The sequence below is a fragment of the Leucoraja erinacea genome, chromosome 29 (assembly GCF_028641065.1).
Source record: "Leucoraja erinacea ecotype New England chromosome 29, Leri_hhj_1, whole genome shotgun sequence".
Taxonomy (NCBI): domain Eukaryota; kingdom Metazoa; phylum Chordata; class Chondrichthyes; order Rajiformes; family Rajidae; genus Leucoraja; species Leucoraja erinaceus.
The window spans coordinates 18,130,362-18,144,572 of NC_073405.1; the positions used below are offsets into that span (position 1 = coordinate 18,130,362).

Here is a 14,211-nt window from a genome sequence, read left to right on the forward strand (position 1 = left end):
TGCATGATTAGAATCAAGCCGTCCACCCATGTACAGGTCCGCTGTTGGAGTAGAGGTATAAACGTATGGAGTGATTGTAATGAAACGATTGCGGATCCACTTCTGGACCAGCAGGCAGAGAATCGCCCGGCTTAGGTGCCGTCGTTTTAGAGGAGAGTAGAGGAGAAAGTTTTTCTTATGATGTAAGGGGTTTAGAACTGTACTACCTGGTAATTTGGGATTAAGCTGAAATCCACAGGCATTTAAAGGTTGGGTAGCATCTGATGCGATCATTGTCAACAAAGCCGTGAAAGAGATATGGCGGATAGACTTGGTTTTCTTTTTGCTTTCCATGAACTTATTTTGCCTTCTTCAGTCGTAATTTTCCTTGATTTTATCGACACGGTTTATCAGCTGATCCCTTGAATCATCCGTCAACTTGTACACCGCAGATGCCACCAGAGGACATTTGACTGCGCAGAATGGTTAAACTGCGAAATTGAGGGAATGGGGCAGCAGGAGTTCTGGAACATTAAGATCTTTGGTTTAAGTGCAGCTCCAACCTGTTCCTGTCACACCACTTGCTGGCAAAGCACCAGGCAGCCAAGTGTCTGCCAGTAGTATCTGACTGCAGCCATTACCTGGATGTGTTTACCAAGACCACACTAAGTTGTGCAAGTCAGCAATAAAACCACGTGCATAAACCTGGAGGAGCATCTAAATCAACACTTTGCAAATGCAATTCAGGTTACAGCTCCAGGCAGACTAAATGCCGGCAAGATATTAATGCTGGCAAACTCTAATCTTGCAGCAGGAACAAATAAATGTCAAAGCCAAAGATTTGTAGTAGAGGGGTGCGCAATGGTACAACATTTATCAAAAGACTTTCTCAACACGGAGGAGGAGGTAGAAAAAGAAATCGGATAGAAAATAGTAAAATAAATATTTGTTTTCAATCTTTTGTTTTCTTTGCTTGTATTCCTGTCATCTAATTTCCCCATTCACCTCAAATGATTAGAACATTCATTTGCTCTCTTAAGGGCCTGTCCCACTTTCACGACCTAATTCACGACCTCTGCCGGAGTTTGTCCTTGACATACTCGCAGCATGGTCGTCACAAGGTCATAGGAGGTCATAGGTAGGTCGTAGCAGGTCATGATGCTAGTCGTAGGTACTCATGGCATCAGTAGGTCAGGGCGTTTTTTCAACATGATGAAAAATGTCCACGTGTAAAAAAGGTTGTGAATTAGGTCGTGAAAGTATGACAGGCCCTTTACTTGGTGCCCATTTTCTGGGGTAGGTACATTCCTATCACCTGTGCTCTGACAAAGAATATTGACAGTGAAACTCAGTGCAGTCTCTGCATAGGCTGTGTGGGGAAGAACTATAGATAAGGAGGAGCTGGGGCCAGTGTAACAGCCTCTCACACACTGATTAAGGAGTGACGCAATGTAAGAGAATGCATTGGATTGATGGCACAATTGAATTGTGAGAACGTCATGTCTTGATTGCATTTACTGTACATAATTTGAATTAAAAAAATTGTTAGTCTTGAGTCTAATCTTCTTAATTGCCAACTGTCTGTACAATGTTCCAATTCATATTAATGACCCCTGCAGCTGAATTTGTCGTCTGCAGCACCCAAACTCACGCGATATCGGATGAAATACCCAAGGGAACCCTGGCTCCTGGCACAACTGCAAGTGAGAGCAGAATCATCGACACGATAGTAAAATTGTTGGCTAAATAAACTACCATCGTTTTCATGCTGACTCACAGTAAACATTGAACGAGGTGCGAAAAAGTGAAAGCACTGAAAATTGTGCTTACTGGAGTGAAATCTGCTCCTTAATACAGATTACAGCAAAGTGCCAATGTTTTACTAGAGGGTTGAGAGAAGTGACAGCATCTGCCATGTAAACTAACATTTTATTGGGCTTAAATAATTGTTAGTATAAAGAGAATTCGTTATAGCATGGCAAATTACCAGAGATTAATGGGGAATGTTCCTTTCCCAGCTGTTCTATTCCTGGGCCTTTTGTAATAAGATGCCTTAATTTAAACCAAACTGCTTTGCATGTTGAAACAGTAAAAGGATGTTTACTGTTCTTATGTGTGTTAGTCTGCAAGTGTGTGTTAGTGGGTGGGCATGTCAGTGTTCAGGTACATTAGAATAATGTACATACTCATAATGTGCATGTAATGATATGTCTGCAGGTATGTATTAGTCTGTATGCATGCAGTGCGAAGAACATTTTCTCTGAGGTTTCTAAGCCTTTGGAAATCTCTTCTTCAAAGGGCCGAGGCAAATGTGGGTCCCTTGAAGGCAGACACGGGTGAAATTATTATGGGAAACAAGGAAATGGCAGAAGAGTTGAACAGGTACTTCGGATCTGTCTTCACTCAGGAAGATACAAACAATCTCCCAGATGTACTGGAGGACAGAGGATCTAAGGGGGTAGAGGAGCTGAAAGAAATTTGCATTAGGCGAGAAATAGTATTGGGTAGGCTAATGGGACTGAAGGATGATAAATCCCTTGGGCCTGATGGTCTGCATCCCAGGGTCCTCAGGGAGGTGGCTCTGGAAATAGTGGATGCATTGGTGATCATTTTCCAATGTTCAGTAGATTCAGGATCAGTTCCTGTGGGTTGGAGGGTAGCTAATGTTATCCCACTTTTTAAGAAATGCGGGAGAGAAAACAGTGAATTATAAAGAATTATAAAATAATTTTTAAGAAGGGAGGGAGGGAGAAAACGGGGAATTACAGACCAGTTAGACTGACTTCGGTGGTAGGAAAGATGTTGGAGTCAATTATTTAAGAGTTAATAATGGGGCATTTGGATAGCAGTAAAAGGATTAGTCCAAGTCAGCATGGATTTATGAAAGGAAAATCATGCTTGACTAATCTTCTGGAACATTTTGAGGATTTGACAAGTAAAATGAAGGGGAGCCAGTGGATGTAGTGTATCTAGACTTTCAGAAAGCCTTTGATAAGGTCCTGCACGGGAGACAGGTGACTAAAATTAAAGCACATGGTATTGGAAGTAGGGTGTTGACATGGATTGAAAATTGGTTGGCAGACCGGAAGCAAAGAGTAGGAGTGAATGAGTCCTTTTTCAGAATGGCAGGCAGTGGCGAGTGGAGTGCCGCAAGGCTCGGTGTTGGGGCCGCAATTGTTTACCAAATATTTTAATGATTTGGAAGAGCGAATTAAGAGCAACACTAGCAAGCTTGCGGATGACACAAAGCTGGGTGGCAGTGTGAACTGTGAAGAGGATGTTAGGAGGTTGCAGGGAGACCTGGACAGGTTGAGTGAGTGGGCAGATGCGTGGCAGATGCAGTATAATATAGATAAATGTGAGGTTATCCACTTTGGTGGCAAAAACAAGGGGGCAGATTATTATCTCAATGGGGTTAGGTTAGGTAAGGGGGAGGTACAGCGAGACCTGGGTGTCATTGTACACCAGTCACTGAAAGTTGGTGTGCAGATACAGCAGGCAGTGAAGAAAGCTAATGGAATGTTGGCTTTCATAACAAAAGGATTTCAGTATAGGAGTAGAGAGGTTCTTCTACAGTTGTATAGGGCTCTGGTAAGACCACATCTGGAGTATTGTGTACAGTTTTGGTCATCCTAATTTGAGGAAGGATATCCTTGTGATGGAGGCAGTACAGCATAGGCTCACGAGATTGATCCCTGGGATGGCGAGACTGTTATATGAGGAAAGATTGAAAAGACTAAAGATCGAAAAGCTTGCAATGTGATGACCGCTACAGTGAATCCACCAGAGTACCTGGGATCTGACCCTGTTACACATGGGTCTGCAGGCAGCCTCAGGGAGGGACGGGGAAAAAAGGATATGGACGAAATCCGTCAAACTGTGTGGTAAGTATTTCTGCGGCTGCTTCAGGCTGATGGCATAAAATTACCTGAATTAATTGGCGCCTTGCCAATTAGTGGCCAGCACAGCAGGTGAGATAAAGTCTGTCAGCGGGAAATTATCATCATTGACAGTTCTAACTGGCGACTACTTAGCATGCTGTTATTAGATTCTCCTGTCCACTATCTTAATGTAAGCATTAATCTGTTTATTTTAACTGGGTGAGTAATGCCATTAAAAAAAACGTAACCAAATGAATGCGTAGAGTATACATCACCTAACGTCAGATGGTGATTTCTTGGGTAACATTTCTTCACTTGGCACTCAAAGATCTTCAGAATATTAAGCCTAAATTCTAAATCCCCAACCTCCAATGTCCTCTCTCTCCACTCCATGGAAGAGACCTGTTTGCTCCTGTGGAAACTTTGCAAGCTATATCACTGAGACCTTCTTTCACAACTCTATAAATTATAATTCACAAGCGAACAGCTGTGCAGCTGTCAACTTGGCATTCCTGCAGCTTCTGCCAGAAGCAAACAGAATTTAAAGCTACAACATATCAACCCTCTCCATATATCTGCCCACTCAATGCCTCCTGTTTATCTATAATGGATCCATACAAACTCTTGCACTGATTTATTGATAACCAGACAAACTGTGACATGCAATAGCTACCAATCCAAATCTAGAATCAGGACGATAACACAATCGATCTCCAGCCAAACCTCTGGTAGAGAAATGCATTTCCTCAAGAAAGGTTGACAAACATATGCCCCTTCTCTAGAGATAATCGCAGGGCAATAATTTCCTTCATAGTAGCCACAATACTGGAACGAAATACAGAATTAATTGCAGAAAATATTGGAAGTGTTCTCCATCTCTTTCTCCGTAGGAGATATTATCAGTGATAATTATACATCTCGCCTTCTACATCAATCAGACCAAATGCAGACTAGGTGACAATTTTGCTTAGCACCTGCGCTCTGTCACAGTCACCTGGAACTCCCAATGTAAGCCACACTCCTATCACCTGGGATGAACAGAACCATGAAGCAGCCTTAACTTCCCTGGGAACAGGATGATAACATCAACTTTTGCTTCTAAATGCTGCCTGGCGAAATTCCAGGGACAGCGAGCAAAAACAGACAAGGAACTGCTGATGCTGGTTTACAAAAAGGACGCAAAGTGCTGGAGTAACTCAGTGGGTTAGGCAGCACCTCTGGAGAACATGGAGAAGCGACGTTTCAAGTTGGGACCTTTCATTAAACAAGCTATCTCTTCATGAGAGAATCACCCGAGGGCATCAGCAGGTGACGCTCACTACTTGTCACCATCTACACGTCATGCTGCCTTGCCAAGGCCACCAGCATAATCAGGGACGAATCTTACCCTGGTGGCTCTCATTCTTCTCCCCTTCCTTAAACACAAGTGAAGTATGAAAACGCACACCTCCAGATTCAGGGACAATTTCTTCCCAGCTGTCCCAGTTTCCAGGCAACTGAACCATCCTATCACCAACTAGAGAGCAGTCCTGAGCTACCATCTCAGGACTCATTGGAGCCCCTCGGCCTTTATTGGACTTTATCTTGCACTAAACGTTGCTCCCTTTATCCTGTATCTGTACACTATGGACGGCTCGATTGTAATCATGTATAGTCTTTCAACTGACTGGATAGCGCGCAACAAAAAAGCTTTTCACTGTACCTCAGTACACATGACAATAAACTAAACTGAAGCGAAGAAAAAAGAGAAAATATAATCAATACAATTTGGGCCAAGCTGTATAGCCCTTGACAGCTTCAAGACTTAAACTAAAGGAGGAGACTGACCTGAACCTTTGGTCACCACGAGCTTCGGCCTGCTGCGTACACCATCGCCTTTGGTTGTGTAGGCTGCTACAGTGATGGAATATGTTGTTTCTGGCTGCAGCCCAGCGATGGTCATCTCCTATCATTGGAAAAGCATTATTTCAGCTCAGGACAACAGAAATCCAATTTGGTCACATTCAATGAATTTGAACAGTCCCATGCACAAAATAAACCCCCTCAAACCATGGAACTTAAAAGGTACAAATTATCACTAGCTCCCCCTCCCACTCCGTCTCCGACCTCTCTGTCCTGGGTCTCCTCCATGGCCAAAGCGAGCAGCACCGGAAATTGGAGGAACAGCACCTCATATTCGGCTTGGGGAGTCTGCATCCTGGTGGCATGAACATCGAATTCTCCCAATTTTGTTAGTCCTTGCTATCTCCTCCCCTTCCTCAGTCCCCCTGCTGTCTCCTCCCATCCCCCAGCCTTCGGGCTCCTCCTCCTTTTTCCTTTCTTGTCCCCGCCCCCCCCCCCCCCCCCGATCAGTCTGGAGAAGGGTTTCGGCCCGAAACGTTGCCTAATTCCTTCACTCCATAGATGCTGCTGCACCCGCTGAGTTTCTCCAGCTTTTTTGTGTACCTACAAATTAGAACCCTCTCTCGTCGACACTTTTCCAAAAGGTAAGCCAGATTCCATCTCACATCGATTTTTGGACTCTGTTGAAATTACTTCTGGTTGGAACTTTGTCCACCACTCACTAGACTCTGTTCCCAAGAGACCCTTTCTTTTATAATGGACTGGGCCCAGTGCCAGAAGGAATAGCTTTAAGGCATACAGGGCTTTCACTGGAAGGGCACCCCTTCCCCACAACCTCCTCCTCCCCCTGGCTTTCTTATGTATGGAATACCGAGAATCCATAGAAGGTGGTTACAAAAGGAGCTGAATTAGACATTTGAAATTTTGGGAGCATAGAGACGTACAGCAAGGAATGAGGTACTTTGGCCCACCTTTTGCATGCTATCTCACAGTGGGTTTATAATTAATCGCACCTCCCACCGCTTAATCCCACCCTGAAGGTTTTGGCTCTTCAAATATTTTTCCAAGAACTTTAGAAACATGATGAGGTCTGCTTCCACATTCTTCCAGGCTGAGAGTCTAGACCTTCATCATTTGTGGAGTGGATTATTTTTCTTAACTCCCTTTTAATTATTTAAAATCTAATTATTTAAATCTAGTCTCCCTTCTGGGGTAAATAGATCTCTCATATTTATTCTGTCAAAAACTCTCATCATTTTATATGCCACGTGTAAGTCTCCCCACATTCTCTTTTGCTCTGAAGAAAACAATCCAAGTTCAATCAATGTTGAAAATACCAGGATAAAATACTGTCAAAGGAGAACCTCCCTAGAAAGAGAGCAAACCACGGCAAACAGCAAGCTAGCAGGCCATGCAAAATCAGCAAACAAATATTTATGGGTTTCTTGTACATGGAGAAACAGGAGTATGCAGGAACAGAAAAACACTAGGGAGCACAGTTTACTCACATATTCTGCAGTGTCGTCAGTCTCCCACTGAGCAACAGGAGGAAAGCAAAAGAGAGATAAAAAAACAAATAGAATCAAGGACGAAGAAAGAGTTTTGAGGCATCTAAGACGGTTTTGGTTGGAAGAACATGCAGCCCTGCAAGATCCATTACAGCAAACAGGCATAAACAATGCGGAAGCTGGTTCCTAACGGAGGATTGGTGAGCCAGTGTCCCAGGATGAAAATACATAATAAAAGCATGAAAATGTTGGAATCACTCAGCGTGTCAGGCAGCATCGGAGCTGAGAGAAATAGTCAATGTTTTGGGTCCATGATCTTTCATCAGCTTTGAGAAAATGAGAAAAAAAAAGTTAGTTTCCAGTTGCAGGGGGTAAATGTAAAAATGGTCTGCAACTAAAAACTTAACTTGTTTTCTCTCTTTCCTATTTTGATGAAGGATCTTGGACCTAAAGTGTTAACAGTTTCTCTCTCTCCAGATGCTGCCTGACCTGTTGAGTGTTTTATTACAGTGCATCAGGACACTATCTGGTCTTGGCCTTGGGCTGAAATGCTGCTCAGGCAGCCTCAGCTAAAGGCATTCTCCAAGAACACTGAGAGTGGAGCTGATCCTCAACGACGGCTCAAAACATTCAGCAACGAACCAAAACAAAAATTCAGAGGGAACTGACACGAGTTAAAACCATAATTGGAGATTAGGTTCAGCACCATTGTTTACACAGCCCCAAACGTAATGAGTCGCATGAGACTGGTCCTGTCCTGGCAAAAGCTTAACAATCACTTCCATGATTTTTCTACTTTCTCTCCTATTTTGCAGGCAGTATGGATTTGCATCTTGTCTTCTATCCATGCTGACAAACATTGGGATATGTAGATCATTACTAGGCTCTATAGCTAAGTGTAAAGGCAAAGGCAGCCGGGAGGGAGGGAGTGAGTGAGTGGTGGGGGTGGATATCTGGGCCAGGGAATTCAGTGGTGGGAGAAGAGGCACAGCTGACCCTCATTCTGCCATCTGTAGACACATGCTTGTGATATGTGCTCTTCATAAGCAGATACACATGCTCGTGTACATTCAGATTTAACATAGTTCACATTCAGGCATGCTGCTATATATACAATCACAAGTGCCCACACACATCTTCAACTGTAATCACTCATGTATAATGGAACACAGGGCTGATATTTTTACATCAGCCGTCCCAAGAAACAGTTATCGTGCCAAATGATGACGTCTTTTTCTTCTAACTTTGAGCAGTTGAGACGAGTCAAATCCGCACGCAATGAGAAGATACAAAGTGCTGGAGTAACTCAGTGAGACAGGCAGCATCTCAGGAGAACATGGACCAGTGACGTTTCGGGCTGGGACACCTTCTTCAAAACGCCACATGCAGTTAGAATTGATTTGGATATTTTAATGTTTGATTGGTTCCATATCCAATGACGTCTGCCCCTGATCCTGTAGGCTGGCTCTACATTCAATGATTCAAGTCACTGAGAGTTTGCTGCAGATCCCACGGGTAGTTTGAAGTTTGTTGCAACAAGAAGCGTTAGCAGATTCAAAATTCTATTATTTTCATCGTAGATTTTGCAAATGTCTGGTCCTCATATGGAGTTTAGTAAGTCAGAAGCATAGATCCATCATGCGGACAATAAGGTTAATGGCACTTTCTCATCGCCTCTTTTAATGACAGTAAAATCATCTTGAGTTGTTGACTATCATTAACATTAGATAATATTTGCATTCTATTGATAAACTGAAGGCTAAGAGCATGAACCTTTCAATTTGCTTTGGCTACCACTGCTTATTTCATGTGGTTGTATAGCAGGAGAGGAACAAGTATAATTTTATATTTAGATGTTTGAACCAAGTAATTGGAGAGTGTGTTTTGACAAATTATATTATCAAGGACTGAAATGATGTAACAACTGTGTAAGATTATGAGGTTGTACAGTGAGGTGATGCTAGGGGCAGCACAGTGGCGCAGCGGTAGAGTTGCTACCTCACAGCGCTAAAGACCTGGATTCGATCCTGACTGTGGGTGCCATGTGTAGAGAGTTGATACCTTCTCCCTGTGACCATGTGGGTTTTCTCCGGGTGCTCTGGTTTCTAGGTTAATTTGCTTTCTAGGTAATTGGCTTTGGTAAAAATTGTAAATTGTCACTACTGTTTAGGATAGTGCTATTGTGCGGGTCATCGCTGGTCGATGCGGACTCAGTGGGCCAAAGGGTTTGTTTCCATGCTGCATATGTAAACTAAACTGTCTGCTAATTACACTGTAGCTTAAATGCTGCCTACAACTCTAATCGTCCCATTACAGGAATAATTTGATTGTTCCCTGGACAGAGTGCAGAGGAAGTTCCGAAGATGTTGCCAGGACTGGACAACTAATAACAATGGGGTAAGATTGCAGCAGGTAGGGTTGCTGCTGGATTGATCCAGTGATCTGGGTTTGATTCTGGCCTCAGGTACTGGCTGTATGGAGTCTACACATTAACCCTGTAACCCAGTGTTTAAGAGGGAACTGCAGATGCTGGAGAATCGAAGGTTACACAGAAAAGCTGGAGAAACTCAGCGGGTGCAGCAGCATCTATGGAGCGAAGGAAATAGGCAACGTTTCGGGCCGAAACCCTTCTTCAGACTGATCAGGGGTGGGGGTGGGTGGGGACAAGAAAGGGAAAAGGAGGAGTAGCCGGAAGGCTGGAGGGTGGGAGGAGACAGCAGGGGAGCTGAGGAAGGGGAGGAGACAGCAAGGACTAACAGAATTGGGAGAAGTCGATGTTCATGCCCCCGGGGTGCAGACTCCCCAAACGGAATATGAGGTGCTGTTCCTCCAATTTCCGGTGCTGCTCGCTGTGGCCATGGAGGAGACCCAGGACAGAGAGGTCGGAGGCGGAGTGGGAGGGGGAGTTGAAGTGCTGAGCCACCGGGAGGTCAGCTTGGTTATTGCGGACCGAGCGGAGGTGTTCGGCGAAACGATCGCCCAACCTCCGCTTGGTCTCACCGATATAGATCTGCTGACATCTAGAGCAGCGGACGCAATAGATGAGGTTGGAAGAGATGCAGGTAAACCTCTGTCGCACCTGGAACGATTGCTTGGGTCCTTGAACGGAGTCGAGGGGGGAGGTAAAGGGACAAGTGTTGCATCTCTTGCGGGTGCAAGGGAAAGTGCCCGGGGAGGGGGTGGACCGAGAGGGAAGGGAAGAATTGACAAGGGAGTTATGGAGGGAGCGGTCTTTGCGGAAGGCAGATATGGGGGGGAGATGGGAAGATGTGGCGAGTAGTGGGGTCACGTTGGAGGTGGCGAAACTGACGGAGGATTATTTTTTGTATGTGACGGCTGGTGGGGTGAAAGGTGAGGACTAGGGGGACTCGGCCCTTGTTGCGAGTGCGGGGATGGGGAGAGAGAGCAGTGTTGCGGGGTATGGAAGAGACCCTGGTGCGAGCCTCATTTATGGTGGAGGAGGGGAATCCCCGTTCCCTGAATAGTGAGGACATTTCAGATGTCCTGGTGTGGAACTCACTTGTCCCTTTACCTCCCCCCTCGACTCCGTTCAAGGACCCAAGCAATCGTTCCAGGTGCGACAGAGGTTTACCTGCATCTCTTCCAACCTCATCTATTGCGTCCGCTGCTCTAGATGTCAGCAGATCTATATCGGTGAGACCAAGCGGAGGTTGGGCGATCGTTTCGCCGAACACCTCCGCTCGGTCCGCAATAACCAAGCTGACCTCCCGGTGGCTCAGCACTTCAACTCCCCCTTCCACTCCGCCTCCGACCTCTCTGTCCTGGGTCTCCTCCATGGCCACAGCGAGCAGCACCGGAAATTGGAGGAACAGCACCTCATATTCCGTTTGGGGAGTCTGCACCCCGGGGGCATGAACATCGACTTCTCCCAATTCTGTTAGTCCTTGCTGTCTCCTCCCCTTCCTCAGCTCCCCTGCTGTCTCCTCCCACCCTCCAGCCTTCCGGCTACTCCTCCTTTTCCCTTTCTTGTCCCCACCCACCCCCACCCCTGATCAGTCTGAAGAAGGGTTTCGGCCCGAAACGTTGCCTATTTCCTTCGCTCCATAGATGCTGCTGCACCCGCTGAGTTTCTCCAGCTTTTCTGTGTAACCCTGTAACCCATTTGGGTTTCAACCGGGTACTCCCTGGCCATTGATACAATACTTGGATCAGGACTTGAAGACCTATAGCCTGCAGGGCTACATCCCTTGTGCTGGACCATGTGAGTAAGTTGGTGAGCTCTTTCTTTACCAGCATGGACATATTGGGCAGAATGGCCTTTTTCTGTATCACAACATTTCTTTAATTCTATTATCATTTTGGGAACCTGGAAAAGACATTAAATGGAAAGGTTTAATGATAAGAAGTGATTGAATGAACATATGTGAAACTCTCTCTGACATTGGTTGCAATTAGAGTGAGGTTCAGAAATACATGACTCCTACAAAGGGTCAAATGAAAAATTTGAGAAATGCTTTTACACGCTAAGCGCTGAGAACACCTCGACTGCTTGGTCATAAAAAATAGTTGAAACATACTATTGGGGAGGATGAAACTCTGCGCATGGTCAAATAACATGCCCTGTAAATCTGTGGTATTTGATTTGATTCAGTGGGAGATAGTGACCCAGGTTTAATGACAACACACACTTGACTGATGGGGCGTGCTTGTCGAACAAATGCAGTTTTAAAAGCTCCATTAGGACCTTGGAAAAAAAACTGGAGATAGAAATCACCAATTTGCAAGGTTATAGCATGGCCCATTTAATCATTCATTCAGTGATTAAATCTAAACCAAACAATACAAGACATTGCGGGCAAATAGCATTAAACACAAGTGATTAGATTTGTGTGCAGCTGGAGTTTAATTCAATTGATTACAGTTAGTGTGATGACCATTTAACTGTATGCTCATACTATTTTACGCCAAATCGCTTGTCTGCACCTGAAGAAATTCGCAAATTGCAGTAAATCAGTGTAGAATGAGCAAAAGGAAAAGTATTTGATTAACAGGAATTCCATGCAACCGAAGAGAATAGGATGGGGTTTGGGTTTACTCAAATTTGTGTAATAAGGAGTGAATGAGAAGTGGTTCGGATTGTTGGAATTCTGCACTGTGGAAGTATCCAGGCTCATTATCACCGGCAGTATAGTGGTTATGACAGCCAGAAGATGATGAGTTTGCATCACACTCGAGAGTATTGATTCAACAAATCTAACGGGGATGTTTGTTGAGGGTCAGATGTTTAAACCAAGGTACCATCTGCTATCCAAAGTGGATATCATTTTGAACAACAGGAGATTTATCACTGGTGTTCTGTTCAAATCTCTTCCTCAATTAACAAGTATACAGTCATACAGCATAGAAACAAGCCCTTCCGTCCATCAGATCCATGCTGACCAAGAAGTCCATCTACACTAGTCCCTTTTGCCCCGTTTGACCCATATCTCGAAATATTTCCCTTTCATGTATCTGGTGGAATGTCTTATAAATGTTGTACGGCACCTGCCTCAATTATTTAACCTGTCAGCTCATTCCACACACATATCACCCTCTGTATGAAAAAACAACACCCTTCAGGTTGCTGCTAATTCTTTCCCCATTGAGCTTAAACCTATCCCTCTCAGTTCTTGCTTTCCCTCTGTCAGTGAAAAGGCTGTGTGTATTCACTCTATTTAAGCCCTTGTGATCTTGAGTCAGGTCAGGGGGAGTTCCCCCCACCACAGGCGCCATGTAATCCCGTGCTAACTGCTCCATGGTCGGATAGTCAGTGACTAAACTCTCCCCCACCTGGTTTGCCAGGTGAGGAGGGGGCTGTGGACCCCCGGCAGGACCAAAAACAAGGGCGGATGAGCTCCTAGCAAGCCAATGGCCATCCACACTTCAGTAGAAGCTGCGATCACTGTCGTACACAGCATTGTAAGGCACTGTGCCCGTTGATGTTTTCAACGATAATGATGATGATCTTAAACATGATCTCGTATATTTCTATAAGATCACCCTTCAGTCTTCTCTGCTCCAAAGAGTCCTGGCCAGCCCAAACTCTCCATATAATTATCCCAACATTATTATTATTATTATTATTACATTGCTGTCAAAGAGAGTCTGCATTTCCTTTTACACATTCAATTTGTTGGAGTGTGAGCATCATCGGTCAGCCCAGCATTTAGAGCCTATCCCTATTTGCCCTTGACATGGAGGTGTTGCACCATCTTTTTCAATCACTGCAGTCTTCTTGTCAAAGTGCACCCATGCAGCTGTTAGATGGGGTGTTCCAAGATGTAGATCCAACAATGATGGAGCAGCAAATGTTTCCATGTCAGGATGGTCACATACGACAAAAACCAAGGTGAATCTGCAGGTGGTGGGATTTTCATGTGTTTGGGAGGTGGCTGCCAGGGTAGCGTAACCAAGTAATTAATGGCCGTGCATTTTGTAGATGTTAGTTCACACTGCAGACATGTTGCGCTAATAGTGAAGTCAATGAATGTTCAGGATTAACAAGATATCAATCAAGCAGGTTGCTGTGTTGTGGATGGTGTTGAGCTTCCTCAATGTTGCTGAAGCTGCACTCAACTCAGTAAGTGAAGGGTATGCCATTACCCTATTGATCTGTGCTTTGTAATCAGTGAGTTTGGGGAGTCACCAGTGAATCACTCACTGCAGTATGCCTGGCTTGTGACTTGCTTCTGGAGATTCAACATTTGCAAGGCTGGTCCAGTTGAGTTTCTGGTGATTCCATAAAGGTAATAGCGGATGACTTGATGATGGTAATATTAGGTGGTTAGATTCCCCCTGATCATTGTTTGGTACCAGTGTGGCAAGAATGTCACTCGAGACTTCCCAATCCATGTCCAAATGTTCAGGTTTTTCTGTGTCTGGGCAGAGGCTACCTCATTTTTGCTGAGTGGTTGTAAAATGGAATGAAATATTGTGCAACCATCAATTAACATATCTGAACTTATGATGGTCATTGAGAATGGTCATTGATAAAGATGACC

The 14,211-nt window shown here is 44.6% G+C and overlaps 1 protein-coding gene across 18 annotated transcripts in view; it reads right to left on the reverse strand.

The window, feature by feature from the left end:
- The window catches only part of LOC129711276 (receptor-type tyrosine-protein phosphatase S-like), a 382,253-nt gene that overhangs the window by 96,946 nt on the left and 271,096 nt on the right, over window positions 1–14,211 (reverse strand). For 11 of the 18 annotated variants that reach the window (XM_055658803.1, XM_055658805.1, XM_055658818.1 and 8 more), the window contains one exon: window positions 5,688–5,805. The exons of the other annotated variants lie outside the window; for them this stretch is intronic. In XM_055658803.1, coding sequence (XP_055514778.1) covers window positions 5,688–5,805 — 118 coding nt within the window. The remainder of the gene's footprint in view (window positions 1–5,687; window positions 5,806–14,211) is intronic. 18 annotated transcript variants of the gene reach the window in all.